This window comes from Erythrolamprus reginae, chromosome 9, assembly GCF_031021105.1.
Source record: "Erythrolamprus reginae isolate rEryReg1 chromosome 9, rEryReg1.hap1, whole genome shotgun sequence".
In the NCBI taxonomy this organism is placed as follows: domain Eukaryota; kingdom Metazoa; phylum Chordata; class Lepidosauria; order Squamata; family Dipsadidae; genus Erythrolamprus; species Erythrolamprus reginae.
In genome coordinates, this window is record NC_091958.1 from 49,051,803 (window position 1) to 49,066,915 (window position 15,113).

Consider the following 15,113-nt stretch of genomic DNA (forward strand, 5'->3'; position numbering starts at 1 on the left):
ATGACCAACACTTTGAATTGTGACCGGAAACTGATCGGCAACTAATGCAGACTGCGGAGTGTTGGAGTAACATGGGCATATTTGGGAAAGCCCATGATTGCTCTCGCAGCTGCATTCTGCACGATCTGAAGTTTCCGAACACTTTTCAAAGGTAGCCCCATGTAGAGACCGTTACAGTAGTCGAGCCTCAAGGTGATGAGGGCGTGAGTAACTGTGAGCAGTGACTCCCGGTCCAAGTAGGGCCGCAACTGGTGCACCAGGCGAACCTGGGCAAACGCCCCCATCGCCACAGCTGAAAGATTTTTTTCTAATGTGAGCTGTGGATCGAGGAGGACGCCCAAGTTGCGAACCCTCTCTGAAGGGGGTCAGTGATTCTCCCCCCAGGGTAATGGACGGACAGATGGAATTGTCCTTGGGAGGCAAAACCCACAGCCACTCCGTCTTATCCGGGTTGAGTTTGAGTCTGTTGACACCCATCCAGGCCCCAACAGCCTCCAGACACCGGCACATCACTTCCACTGCTTCGTTGACATTTGCGTGAGGACAGGTCAGAAATCAGAGCTGGATGCCGGCTTGCTTATTTATTTACTCATAAGATTGATGAGCTGCATCCAGGCAGAGTAGCAATAAGGCCGCAGTGCAACAGATAGACAGGAAAATAGAAAGTAAGCTATGTATGGTTAGGGTGGGTAGAAGCATATGTGTAAGGGCTACATTGTTGGATGGTACCCCAGTGTTTCTATTTATTTATTTTATTTATTTTATTTATTTTATTTATTTTATTTATTTATTTTATTTTATTTATTTTATTTATTTTATTTATTTTATTTATTTTATTTATTTTATTTATTTTATTTATTTTATTTATTTTATTTATTTTATTTATTTATTTTATTTTATTTATTTTATTTATTTTATTTATTTTATTTATTTTATTTATTTTATTTATTTTATTTATTTTATTTATTTTTATTTTATTTTATTTATTTTATTTATTTTATTTATTTTATTTATTTTATTTATTTTATTTATTTTATTTATTGGATTTCTATGCCGCCCCTCTCCGTAGACTCGGGGCGGCTAACAACAATGATAAAAACAGCATGTAACAATCCAATCCAATACTAATACACGTTTCTGCAACACTCCGTGGCCTGCACTGGCTGCCGATCGGTTTCTGGTCACAATTCAAAGTGTTGGTAATGACCTTTAAAGCCCTACATGGCATTGGGCCAGAATACATCCGGAACCGCCTGGTACCGCATGAATCCCAGCGGCCGATAAGGTCCCACAGAGTTGGCCTTCTCCGGGTCCCGTCGACCAAACAATGTCGTTTGGCGGGCCCCAGGGGAAGAGCCTTCTCTGTGGTGGCCTCGGCCCTCTGGAATCAACTCCCCCCCAGAGATTAGAACGGCCCCCACCCTCCTTGTCTTTCACAAATTACTCAAGACCCACCTTTGTCGCCAGGCATGGGGGAGTTAAGATATTCCTTCCCCCTAGGCCATTACACGTTACGTATGGTATGTTTGTGTGTAGGTTTGGTTTTTATAATAAGGGTTTTTAGTTGTTTTATTAAATTGGATTGTTACATGTTGTTTTTTATCATTGTTGTTAGCTGCCCTGAGTCTGCGGAGAGGGGCGGCATACAAATCCAATAAATAATAATAATAATAATAATAATAATAATAATAATAATAACAATAATAAAAATAATAATAATATAACTAAAAAACCCCTTATTATAAAAACCAAACATACCTACAGACATACCATGCGTAAATTGTAAAGGCCTAGGGGGAAAGAATATCTCAGTTCCCCCATGCCTGATGGCAGAGGTGGGTTTTAAGGAGCTTACGAAAGGCGAGGAGGGTGGGGGCAATTCTAATCTCTGGGGGGAGTTGGTTCCAGAGGTCCGGGGCCGCCACACAGAAGGCTCTTCCCCTGGGTCCCCCCAAACGACATTGTTTAGTTGACGGGACCCCGAGAAGACCCACTCTGTGGGACCTAACTGGTCGCTGGGATTCGTGCAGCAGAAGGCGGCATACAAATCCAATAAATAAAATAAATAAAATAAAATAAATGCCCACAATAAATGAACCCTTGGGAAAAAAGAAAATAAGAAGATAACCCCTGCAAGAATATGGTATGGAGAAGTAAAATTTAAAAAAAATATATTTTCCTGCAAATCCTGCTTTTTTAAATATCCATATAGCTACATAGATATAATGGTTCTGTTGTAGCCTCTTGAAAATATTTTGAAGCAAGGCTTTGATTCCACAGAATGTGGAGCTTCTGTTTACAGACATGTGTCACCCCCCCCACACCCCCAGAGCAGCTTGAAAAGGCAGAAACTGCCTTTTTTGCCATATGTTGCTCTTCTTTGCTGATGACAACTGTGATTTTGAGAGAGAGAAAAAACCCCCGGAGTGGCGTGCTCACAAGCTGCATTGTGAAAAAGAGAATACAGTACTCAGCATTGTTCAAATTGAAATGAGATTCATCAAAATACATGCTGAATGCCCCTTTCAGATATTTCTTTCCTTTTTGGGGGTGGGGGTTGGATGACAGCTAAATCTTGGTAGATGTTGATTAGCAAGTTTTACTTTTTTAAAAAAACCACCTTTGTCATTCTGCCTTGGAAGAGTCCCGGGTTTTGTGCAATGATGCAGCATTTCTGGGGGTCATGGATTTAATGTGCATTTTTAATTTTTTGCAAATGAAAATATTTCTCCGTCCTTCATGATGACTTTGAGCGATCTTCGTTTTCCAAAGGAATGTTTGTGGCGTAACAAGCAGAATTAGATTATCTTCTTCGAAACATTTTTATAATTGGGAGCATTTGGACAGGGCATTGAAGCATCACTGGCAGAAACTCAACCTACCTACATTTTTGCTTTGCAACAGCACCCTCGTAAAGTTGTTGTTATTATTATTATTATTATTATTATTATTATTATTAATAATATTATCATTATCATTATCATTATTAATTAGATTTGTATGCCGCCCCTCTCCGTAGACTCAGGACGGCTTACAGCAATGATAAAAACAATAGTATAATAACAAATCTAATAGTTGGAATCTAAAATAACAATAATACATTTTAAAAAGTCTAAAAAACAAGAAACCCCAATATATAAAAACATACATACAGTCATATCATACACAAAAACTACATAGGCAGGGGGAGATGTTTCAGTTCTCCCACGCTTGATGGCAGACGTGGGTTTTAAGGAGTTTACCAAAGGCAAGGAGGGTGGGGGCAGTTCTAATCTCTGGAAGGAGCTGATTCCAGAGGGCTGGAGCCGCCACAGAGAAGGCTCTTCCCTTGGGTCCTGCCAAACGACATTGTTTAGTCAACGGGACCCGGAGAAGACCAACTCTGTGGGACCTAACCGGTCGCTGGGATTCGTGCGGCAGAAGGCAGAAAGTTGGATGGAGATATTCTGCATTTTCTGATATTTCAGTTGTTCAGAGAGAAGGACTAGAAAAAGAGAAAGAGGCTTCCTTTTTCCTTTTGTTTTTTTAAAAATATTTTTTATTGAAATATATACTTTAAAAACAGAACTATAAACACTTAAGACAAACAATTATTTATTTCTTTATTTATTATTTTTTATTTATTTTTTATTTATTTATTTTTATTTATTTATTTATTTTAATTTATTTATTCATTTATTTATTTATTAGATTTGTATGCCGCCTCTCTCCGAAGACTCGGAGCGGCTCACAACAACAAAATAGTACAAATCCAATAGTTAAAAACAATTAAAAACCCTTAATATAAAAAACAATCATACATCTCATACAAACCATACGTAAAGCGAAAACGGCCCAGGGGAATAAATTTCCCCATGCCTGACGACAGAGGTGGCTTTTAAGGAGTTTGCGAAAGGGAAGGAGGGTGGGGGCAGTTCTAATCTCTGGGGAGAGTTGGTTCCAGAGGGTCGGGGCCACCACAGAAAAGGCTCTTCCCCTGGGTCCCGCCAGACGACATTGTTTCTTCGACGGGACCTGGAGAAGGCAACTCTGAGACCTAACCAGTCGCTGGGATTCGTGTGGCAGAATGCGGTCTCGCAGATAATTATACATGCACACATGAAAAAAAAAGAATATTCAATTAAATTATTCACATCCATTAAACACAACATCTTCTTAGTCATTTTTGCTGCTATTGCAAACGTAATAGATATTGGAAAAAAAATTAATTCCACTTATTTGATTTATATACATGTTTGTTTTGCTTTCAACGGCCTTAACTCAATCAATATTAAAAGAAAAGAAAACTAATATATAGTTATGAATTAAACATAAAATAAAAAGGATAAAGTTACTTAACTAATAACATTTTAAAGGTAAATTATGAACTTTTTCATTTGTACTGATTGAGTTAAGGCTTCCTTTTTCCTAACCCCCATCCTCGCCCCCCACCATCTCTTGTGCAGGATTTCCTTGTGGCAAGACACAAGGCTTCATTTCTAACCTTAGTCCTCATTTCACCACATAAACAACAGCTACAACATCAAAAAGAGACAAACAAGCTCCCCACAAAGGAAAGAAAAGGTCCTGAACACGTCCTCACCAGCAGTTAACACCCAGATGAGCAGAGATTCACTTCAGGATTAACACTAGACTGACAATCAAACAAAGAAAACAATGCCCTCAATCAAATAAGCCATCAACTCAGAAAAACAAGCCAATACCATAGTAAACAACAGCTTAATCAAAATAGCTTTACTTGTTATTTATGAGTGCATAATTGTATAGTTTGTCTGGGTTTCTTTTATCATAGAAACATAGAAACATAGAAGCCTGACCGCAGAAAAAGACCTCCTGGTCCATCTAGTCTGCCCTTATACTATTTTCTGTATTTTATCTTAGGATGGATATGTGTTTATTATCATTATGGGTTTCTTTTTGTTTAATATTTGACTTTTACTATATTATTGTTTATTTTATTTTATTCATTCATTCATTCATTCATTCATTCATTCATTCATTCATTCATTCATTCATTTATTTTGTCCAATACACAATAATATACAAGGAAGCTTATAGAGATATAGTAGAGAAGATATAGGAGATATAGGAGAGACAATAGGACAGGGGATGGAAGGCACTCTAGTGCGCTTATGTACCCCCCTTACTGACCTCTTAGGAATCTGGAGAGGTCAACCGTAGAGAGTCTCTAAGGGTAAAATGTTGGGGGTTAGGGGATGATACTACGGAGTCCGGTAACGAGTTCCACGCTTCGACAACTCGATTATTAAAGTCATATTTTTTACAGTCAAGTTTGGAGCGGTTAATATTAAGCTTGAATCTGTTGTGTGCTCTTGTGTTGTTGTGGTTGAAGCTGAAGTAGTCTTTGATAGGCAGCATATGATCTTGTGGGCAATACTTAGTGCTAAGCTTTCAAGACCCAGGATTGTAAGTCTAGTTTCGTAGGGTATTCTGTTTCATCACCTAACCCTCAAAAACGTTACCCTCAGAGTATCCACTGTTGACCTCTCCCGATTCCTAAGAGGTCAGTAAGGGACGGGCATAAGTCTACCAGCATGCCTTCCGTCCCCTGTCCTAATGTTTCTCTCTTACTAGTATCATCTCTAATCGGGCCTCTTGAAAGATCTGTTCTTTTATTTCTTGCATTTAGAACTGTTTAATTTATTTTCTGCGTGGGTCACTTTCTCCGGCCATTCTGAATTTATTTGAATATATTCATTACACCAAGAGCTACCATTTTCATTTAGTTTTCAGCGCCGGCGTTTCTCATCCTCATTTTTTGAAATTGTGTGCTTCCTTCCTAGGCACCAACAGGAATCTACCAAGGATCCTGTTATTCTCAACGCCCTATTGCACGTGTGCAAAACGATGCACGATTCGGTAAAGTAAGTTATGTTCCTTTCCCTTCCATTTTTTTTACCCCCCACTGTTCTGTCGGGCGCTCTCTGGTAGACTCCTCCCAAAAATTCACAGGTACAAATGTCAGACACACACACATTTGATAATTCAAAACAATGTTCTTTATAATGAAAATTCACTTAAACCAAGCCCTCTTTTGGTATAGCAAAGAGCACTCGTCTCCAACCAAACTGGTAATTTGTACAAGTCCCTTATCAGTTCTGTGATACTTAGCTTGCAGCTGTGAGGCAATTCACAGTCCTCCTTCTTTCACAAAGTGAAACACACTTTGCTCTGGGTTAGTTTCAAAGCGGGGAAAAATCAGCACACAAAAAGTCAAAGTCAGTAAAGCAGTCACGAAACACAACGATCAGATAATCCTCCACAATGGCCAAACCCACAGGCTGCTACTTATAGCAGCCTCACTAATGACCACAGCCCCACCCAACCACAGGTGGCCTCATTTTCTTTGATAATAATCTCTCAGTTGTTGCTGCCTATGCATCGCTCTCCGCATGCGTGGCTGTATCATTAACTCTTGTTCTGAATCCAAGGAGGAACTAGATAATTGATCTCCTTCTGAGCTGTCTGCCCCACTCTCCTCCTCCCTGTCACTCATGTCTTCTTGGTCAGAGGAGCCTTCATCATCAGATTCCACCGGGGGCAAAACAGGCCTGCAGCATGTGGATGTCTCCCCCACATCCACAGTCCTTGGGGCAGGAGCTGGGCCAGAGCTAACCACAAGACCCACAAGGGTGGATTGGAAGATCTCTTCTGAGTTCCAGGGTGGACTAAGGAAGGAGCAGAAGGGAACAATCCTTTTCCAAGCTCTAAATCTTTTCAAAACCGTCCTTAATAAGGCTGCCATTTGTCCAGGGAATGGGGGGGGAAAAAGGGGGAAAGAAATCTTTAGCAGGGGAATGCGTTGTTTTAAATCCCAGTTTATTTATTTATTTAATTTATTTATTCATTTGTCCAATACATAAATACATAGGAAGAAAATAGACATGTGATAATATAAAAAGAGGGTGAAGGTGAACTTAGAGGAGAGGATATATGAAAGGAAGAGAATATATAAGATAGGTGAAAGAAAGGAAAGACAATTGTACAGGGGACGAAAGGCACACCAGTGCACTTATGTACGCCCCTTACTGGCCTCTTAGGAACCTGGAGAGGTCAATCGTGGAGAGTCTAAGGGAGAAATGTTGGGGGTTAGGGGTTGACACAATTGAGTCCGGTAGTGAGTTCCATGCTTCGATAACTCGATTGTTGAAATCATATTTTTTACAGTCAAGTTTGGCGTGGTTCGTATTAAGTTTGAATCTGTTGCGTGCTCTTGTGTTGTTGCGGTTGAAGCTGAAGTAGTCATTGACTGGTAAGACATTGCAGCATATGATCTTGTGGGCAATGCTCAGATCGTGTTTTAGGCGTCGTAGTTCTAGGCTTTCTAGGCCTAGGATTGTTAGTCTATTTTCGTAGGATATTCTGTTTCGAGTGGAGGAGTGAAGGGCTCTTCTGGTGAAATATCTTTGGACATTTTCAAGGGTGTTGATGTCTGAGATGTGGTATGGGTTCCAGACAGATGAGCAATAGTCTAGGATGGGTCTGGCAAAAGTTTTGTAGGCTCTTGTGAGTAGGGTGAGGTTGCCTGAGCAGAAGCTGCGTAGGATCAGGTTGACAACTCTAGAGGCTTTTTTGGCGATATTGTTGCAGTGGGCTTTAGCACTTAGGTCATTCGATATTAGTATTCCAAGGTCCTTTACAGAATGTGGGTTGGCAGTGAGAGATTGTTTATTCAGTTCGTATGTGCGGTTAGGATTCTTTTTGCCAATGTGGAGGATAGAGCATTTGTTGGTTGATATTTGAAGTTGCCAGGTGTTAGACCAGTCTGAGACAAAGTCCAGGTCTTTTTGGAGAGTAAGAGAGAAAATTCTGGCAAATGACTTCACCGTTTAACTAACAGAGAGAAGGCGAGGGATATTTCAAGAGCTCTGAAATGGGTAAAGCAAAGCAACACAGTTTTGAGAGATGTGCTTTCAATTTATGAAAAGCTTCGTTGGAAGGAAGGGGAAAAAACACACACAAAACCTCAAGCTTCATTGCCGGCAAGAACAAGGCATAATTGATGTGAGGGTCGCTTTGAGAATCTGGCTTACAGATACCGAAAACAAACCTTCCTCTCCCGAAATGAATTCTCCCTTGCAGGAGGCTATTTTTATCGCTCCTTCTGCAGAAAACTGGTCTCCTGTTTAGTAGCAAATTGGGTGCCAGGGACACAGGAGCTCCAAGCCCTGCCTTATGTCTCTGTTATGGTCAGCCAGCTTTTCCACTTTGATAACAGTCTGCTTTGCTGGGCAGGATTCAGCCCCTGGTGTTTGATGTGTAGCCAGCCGGACAGGTGGGAGCTTTATCCCGGTTTGACCGGAATGGCTCGCAGGCATCCAGAAAATGTAGTCCTTTTCTGAATTCCAGTACAGTGGTACCTCTACTTAAGAACTTAATTCGTTCCGTGACCAGGTTCTTAAGTAGAAAAGTTGGTAAGATGGAGCAATTTTTCCCATAGGAATCAGCAAAAAAAATAAAAGCAAATAATGTATGTGATTGGGGAAACCACAGGGAGGGTGGAGGCCCTGTTTCCTCCCAGGAGATCCCTAGAGAGGCCCCATGGAGGCTTTCCCCTGTCTTTTCTGGCCCTGTTTCCTCCTAGTAGATTCCTAGAGAGGCCCCACGGAGGCTTCTTCCTGCCTTTTCCGGTTACAGTTTCGGAGGCTCGGGTTTGTAAGTGCAAAATGGTTCTTGAGAAGAGGCAAAAAAATGTTGAATACCCGGTGCTTATCTAGAAAAGTTCTTAAGTAGAGGCGTTGTTAGGTAGAGGTACCACTGTACTTGGTCCTACTCAGCCATTATGTCTTCTAGGCCCTGAGGGGCTGTCACAAGAGTCATCTTTATTTGATTGATTGATGAGCCTTTGGGCCATACCAAAGTGCAAAGTTTCAGAAACAAATTATTACCAAAATTTGATAAAAGTAATTTTAGTAATAAAGTCTCAGGGGTTGCCACAAAGAAGAGGGAGTCAACCTATTCTCCAAAGCACCTGAGGTTAGGACAAGAAGCAATGGGTGGAAACTAAACAAGGAGAGAAGTAACTTAGAACTAAGGAGGAATTTCCGGACAATTAGAACAATTAATCAGTGGAACAGTTTGCCTCCAGAAGTTGTGAATACTCAAACACTGGAAGTTTTAAAGAAGATATTAGACAACCATCTGCCTGAAGTAGTGTAGGGTTTCCTGCCTAAGTAGGACGTTGGTGTTTCCCAACCTTGGCAACTTGAAGATATCTGGACTTCAACTCCCAGAATTCCCCAGCCAGCAACTGGGAGTTGAAGTCCAGATATCTTCTAATTGCCAAGGTTGGGAAACACTGGTCTAGAAGACTTCCAAGATCCCTTGCAACTCTTTACAATGGCATTGGAATAAAATACAATCATTTGGTACTTCTAACACTGAACGAGTGCTGTACAGATAGTCCTCAACTTATAACCATTTGTTCAGGGACCATTTGAAGTTACGACAGCCCTGAAAAAAATGACTTACGACAGGCTTTTCACACTGAGGATCCTGACAACCTGGGTTCCTGTTGAGAATTATCTGTAAAACCATAAGGCATGACACAAACATTGTATTTTTGAACAACTGATGCTTTCAAAGTGTTCTTTTCTAGTGCTCTGACCCTTGAAGATGAAAAGCGGACTTTGGCTTCTTTGATCAATGGATTTGTACGAATGGTGAGAAATCTCTTTCGGGAAGTGACTTTGAGTCAAATGTTGACCCTCTGATGACCTCCTGGAACAGGGTTGTGGGGTTTTTTGGCAAGGTTTTTGAAGTGGTGTACCATTGGCTCCTTCATGGTGCCTTCACCATGAAGCCAAACTGGATCTCCTCTTTTGTTATGCTGCCTTTTAAATCTTTTATTTGGGTTCGTTTTGTGGAGAACGTCCTGGTGGGTATGATGGACCCTGTAGGTCAGTAATGGCGAACCATTTTTTTTTTTTGCTCGGGTGCCAAATGGGGCACGCATGCTAGATAGCGCGTGTGCCCCCACCCACAATGCAATTTTTAAAAAATTTATTTATTGGATTTGTATGCCGCCCCTCTCCGAAAACTCCGGGCGGCTCACAACATAATATAAAAGCAGTATACAATGTCAAAATTGAAAATCCGATTAATATAATTAACTACTCTAAAACCCCAGAACATTAAAGACCATTCATTCACATTCAACAACAAGCATACATTGCGCTTCTCGGCTGGAAACTAGGGTCTAGTGACCCCAAGCCTGGTGGCAAAGATGGGTTTTCAAGTTCTTATGGAAGGTGAGGAGGGTGGGGGGCAGTACGAATCTCTGGGGCAATGCCCCCCCCACTGCATGCACACAATCCTCTCCCACTGCCCCCACTGCCCTCCCGTACAGCCTTCGGACTTCCGGTAGGCCTGTTTGGCTATTTTTCGCTCTCCCCATGATTCAGGAAATAATAATAATAATAATAATAATAGTAATAGTAATAGTAATAATAATGATGATGATGATAATAATAATAATAATATAATAATAATAATAGTAATAATAATGATGATAATAATAATAATAATAATAATAATAATAATAATAACAACAACAATTTATTAGATTTATATGCTGCCCCTATTTGTTTCGTTTGTCATTGTAATACAGTGATCCCTCGAGTTTCGCGATCTCGATCTTCGCGAAACGCTATATCGCGATTTAAAAAAAAATATTAATTTTTTTAAAAAAACCACTTCCGCGTTTGGCTTCGGGAGTCAGCTGGGAAGCGGCGCGGCTGTTTTAAAAGGTCGCAGCCGGCCTGGGGGGCTTCCCAGCACCCCCCCGAACCCCCAACCTGGGTCTTCCCGGCCGCCCAAGCAAAGGGGAAACCCCGGCTCCTCGCTGATGCCCGCCGCTCGCCCGCCCGCCAGCAAGAGAGGGAAGACCCAAGGAAGGTTCCTTTGGCCGCCCAGCAGCTGATCTGCTCGGTAGCGCAGCAGCAGCGAGGAGCCGAATCGGGGTTTCCCCTTTGCGTGGGCAGCGGGGAACGCAAACTCCACCATCTACGCATGCGCGGCCATAGAAAAAAAGGGCGTGCATGTGCAGATGGTGTTTTTACTTCCGCAACCCTACATCGCGAAAAATCGATTATCGCGAGGGGTCTTGGAACGGAACTCTCGCGATAATAGAGGGATCACTGTATTTTTATTATGTATAAAAATTCAAAATAAATAAATAAAAACAAAGAATGGAAAGAATGGGTAACCAGACACCGAGGTCACCTCTCTCCCTGTGAATCTTTTTAATCCCAGGTATCGTTCGGCCGGGATTTTGAGCAACAGCTAAATTTTTACGTGGAAGCCCGATCCATGTTTTGCAACTTGGAGCCTGTGTTGGTCCAGCTCATCCACGTAAGCATAGTTTTGATGGGTAAATGAGTGGCCCAGTTCTGTCCTGGTGTTTTGCTCCTTGGGTTTTTTGTGTATTATCATTGCCGACGTTTCTCGCAGCCCTGCAAAGTCACCTACCTCAAGGTTTGAACAGGAGCGGTTTGGACACTGAGTTAGATTAGACTTTGGAAGGTAGTTTGCTATAAATAGCAATAGCACTTAGACTTATATGCCGCTCAGGGGTGATATTCAGGATTTTTCCCTACCAGTTCTGTGGGCGTGGCTTGGTGGGTATGGGAAGGATACTGCAAAATCCACACTCCCACCCCATTCTGGGGGCAGCCAGAGGTGGTATTGGCCGGTTCTCTGAACTACTCAAAATTTCCACTACCAGTTTATTATTTAATTATTTTATTTTATTTTATTATTTTGTTTTGTTTTGTTTTATTTTATTTGTTTTATTTTATTTTACTTTATTTATTATTTTATTTTATTTTATTTATATATTTATTTATTGGATTTGTATGCCGCCCCTCTCCTTATTTTGTTTTGTTTTGTGTTGTTTTGTTTTGTTTTATTTTATTTTATTTATTATTTTATTTATTATTTTATTTTATTTATTTTATTTATTTTATTTATTTTATTTATTTTATTTATTTTATTTATTTTATTTATTTCATTTCATTTTTCATTTTTCATTTATTGGATTTATATGCCGCCCCTCTCCGAAAACTCGGGGCGGCTAACAACAGTCATAAACAATATACAGTAAAAATCCAATACTAAAAACTAACTTAAAACCCCCTAATGTATAAAACCAACATACGTACAAACATACCATACATACAGTTGTATCAGCCTAGGGGGAGAAGAGGTCTTAATTCCCCCATGCCTGGCGGCAGAGGTGGGTTTTGAGTAGCTTACGAAAGGCAAGGAGGGTAGGGGCAATTCTAATCTCTGGGGGGAGTTGGTTCCAGAGGGTCGGGGCCGCCACAGAGAAGGCTCTTCTCCTGGGTCCCGCCAAGTGGCATTGTTTCGTTGACGGGACCCGGAGAAGACCCACTCTGTGGGACCTAACTGGCCGCTGGGATTCGTGCGGCAGAAGGCGGTTCCTGAGATAATCTGGTCCAGTGCCATGAAGGGCTTTATAGGTCATAACCAACACTTTGAATTCTGACCGGAAACTGATCGGCAACCAATGCAGACTGCGGAGTGTTGGTGTAACATGGGCATATTTGGGAAAGCCCATGATTGCTCTCGCAGCTGCATTCTGCACGACCTGAAGTTTCCGAACACTTTTCAAAGGTAGCCCCATGTAGAGAGCGTTACAGTAGTCGAGCCTCGAGGTGATAAGGGCATGAGTGACTGTGAGCAGTGACTCCCGGTCCAAATAGGGTCGCAACTGATGCACCAGGCGAACCTGGGCAAACGCCCCCCTCGCCACAGCTGAAAGATGTTTCTCTAATGTGAGCTGTGGATCGAGGAGGACGCCCAAGTTGCGAACCCTCTCTGAGGGGGTCAATGTTTCTCCCCCCAGGGTGATGGACGGACAGATGGAATTGTCCTTGGGAGGCAAGACCCACAGCCACTCCGTCTTGTCTGGATTGAGTTTGAGTTTGTTGACACCCATCCAGGCCCCAACAGCCTCCAGGCACCGGCACATCACTTCCGCTGCTTCGTTGACTGGACATGGGGTGGAGATGTATAACTGGGTATCATCGGCATATTGATGATACCTCACCCCATGCCCTTGGATGATCTCACCCAGCGGTTTCATGTAGATGTTAAATAGCAGGGGGGAGAGGACCGACCCCTGAGGCACCCCACAAGGGAGAAACCTAGAGGTCGACCTCTGACCCCCCACTAACACCGACTGCGACCGACCGGAGAGGTAGGAGGAGAACCACTGGAGAACAGTGCCTCCCACTCCCAACCCCTCCAGCCGGCGCAGAAGGATACCATGGTCGATGGTATCGAAAGCCGCTGAGAGGTCAAGAAGCACCAGGACAGAGGACAAGCCCCTGTCCCGGGCCCGCCAGAGATCATCCATCAACGCGACCAAAGCAGTTTCCGTGCTGTATCCGGGCCTGAAACCCGACTGCTGGGGACCTAGATAATCGGCTTCTTCCAAGGACCGCTGGAGCTGGAGTGCCACCACCTTCTCGACAACCTTCCCCATGAAGGGAAGGTTGGAGACTGGACGGTAGTTATTGAGTACGGCTGGGTCCAGGGAGGGCTTCTTGAGGAGGGGGCGCACGAGCGCTTCTTTATAGAGTGTTGGAAAGACTCCCCTCCCCAAGGAAGCGTTGGTAATCTCCTGGGCCCAGCTCCGTGTCACCTCTCGGCTGGCCGAAACCAACCAAGAGGGACACGGATCCAGTGAACAGGTGGCAGAACTCACAGCTCCAATGGCCTTGTCCACTTCATCAGGTGTCACCAAGTCAAACTCCTCCCAGACAGATGGACAAAGACGTTTAGCCCCAGTCACCTCGACTGACTCGTTGTCAGTCGACTCTGTTTTACAATTGGAGTCGAGATCGGCCCGGATCCGAGCGATTTTATCAGCGAAAAACGTGTTAAAGTCCTCGGCACTACTCTGTAAGGGCTCCCCAACTCCCCCCTGATTAAGAAGGGAGCGGGTCACCCTAAACAGAGCGGCCGGGCGGGATTCCGCTGATGCAATCAAGGCGGAATGATACGCGCATCTTGCCGCCTTGAGCGCCACTTTGTAAGTCTTAATAAAGGCTCTTACAAGTGTTCGATCGGATTCGGACTTACTCTTCCTCCATCGCTTCTCTAGACGTCTCTTCTGGCGCTTCAACTCCCGGAGCTCCTCGTTGAACCATGGAGCTCTACGGGGTCTAGCGCCACGGAGAGGTCGCAACGGCGCAATACGGTCAAGGGCCTCTGCTGCCGCCTTGTTCCAGGCCTCAGCCAGAGACTCTGCCGGACTGCGGACGAGTGTATCTGGAAGAACCCCAAGCGCCTTCTGAAAGCCTTCTGGATCCATCAGGCGTCTGGGGCGGAACATCTTAATTGGTTCCGCCTCCCTGCGGGGGAGGATTGGAGCCAGGAAGTCAAGCCGCAGTAGAAAATGGTCTGACCATGACAAAGGCAACACTTCTAAGCCCCTTAGTCTCAGACCATTACTCAGTTGCTCAGAGAGGAATACCATGTCGGGTGAGTGCCCCCCCTCATGAGTCGGACCCTGAACTACTTGGGTCAGGTCCATGGCTGTCATGGTGGCCATGAACTCCTGTGCCAATCCAGAGGATTCGCCGAGCGACGGCAGGTTGAGGTCTCCCAAGACAATAAGTCTAGGGAACCCCACCGCCAGCCCGGCTACCTCCTCGAGCAGCACAGGTAGGGCTTGTGCCACGCAGCTGGGAGGCAGGTACGTGAGAAACAAGCCCACCTGAACCCCTAGGTCCAACTTCACCAGGAGGGACTCACAACCCGCAATCTCCGGAGCAACGAGTCTACGCAGGCAAAGGCTCTCCCTGGCTATAATAGCCACTCCTCCCCCCCTTCCCCGGGGTCGAGGTTGATGCCATATCTGAAACCCGGCTGGGCAAATTTCAGAGAGAGGAACTCCTCCCTCTGGGCCCAGCCAGGTTTCAGTTACACATGCCAGGTCGGCCTCCTCATCCAGGATCAGATCCCGGATGAGGAGAGCTTTATTTACCACCGACCTGGCATTGAGTAGCAGCAACCTTATTTTATTTTATTTATTTTATTTATTTTATTTTATTTTATTTTTT

The 15,113-nt window shown here is 43.5% G+C and overlaps 1 protein-coding gene across 3 annotated transcripts in view; it reads left to right on the forward strand.

The window, feature by feature from the left end:
- Positions 1–15,113, forward strand: part of VPS35L (VPS35 endosomal protein sorting factor like) — an 81,164-nt gene that overhangs the window by 45,614 nt on the left and 20,437 nt on the right. For all 3 annotated transcript variants that reach the window (XM_070761156.1, XM_070761157.1, XM_070761155.1), the window contains exons 22-24: positions 5,805–5,885; positions 9,620–9,683; positions 11,275–11,373. In XM_070761156.1, coding sequence (XP_070617257.1) covers positions 5,805–5,885; positions 9,620–9,683; positions 11,275–11,373 — 244 coding nt within the window. The remainder of the gene's footprint in view (positions 1–5,804; positions 5,886–9,619; positions 9,684–11,274; positions 11,374–15,113) is intronic.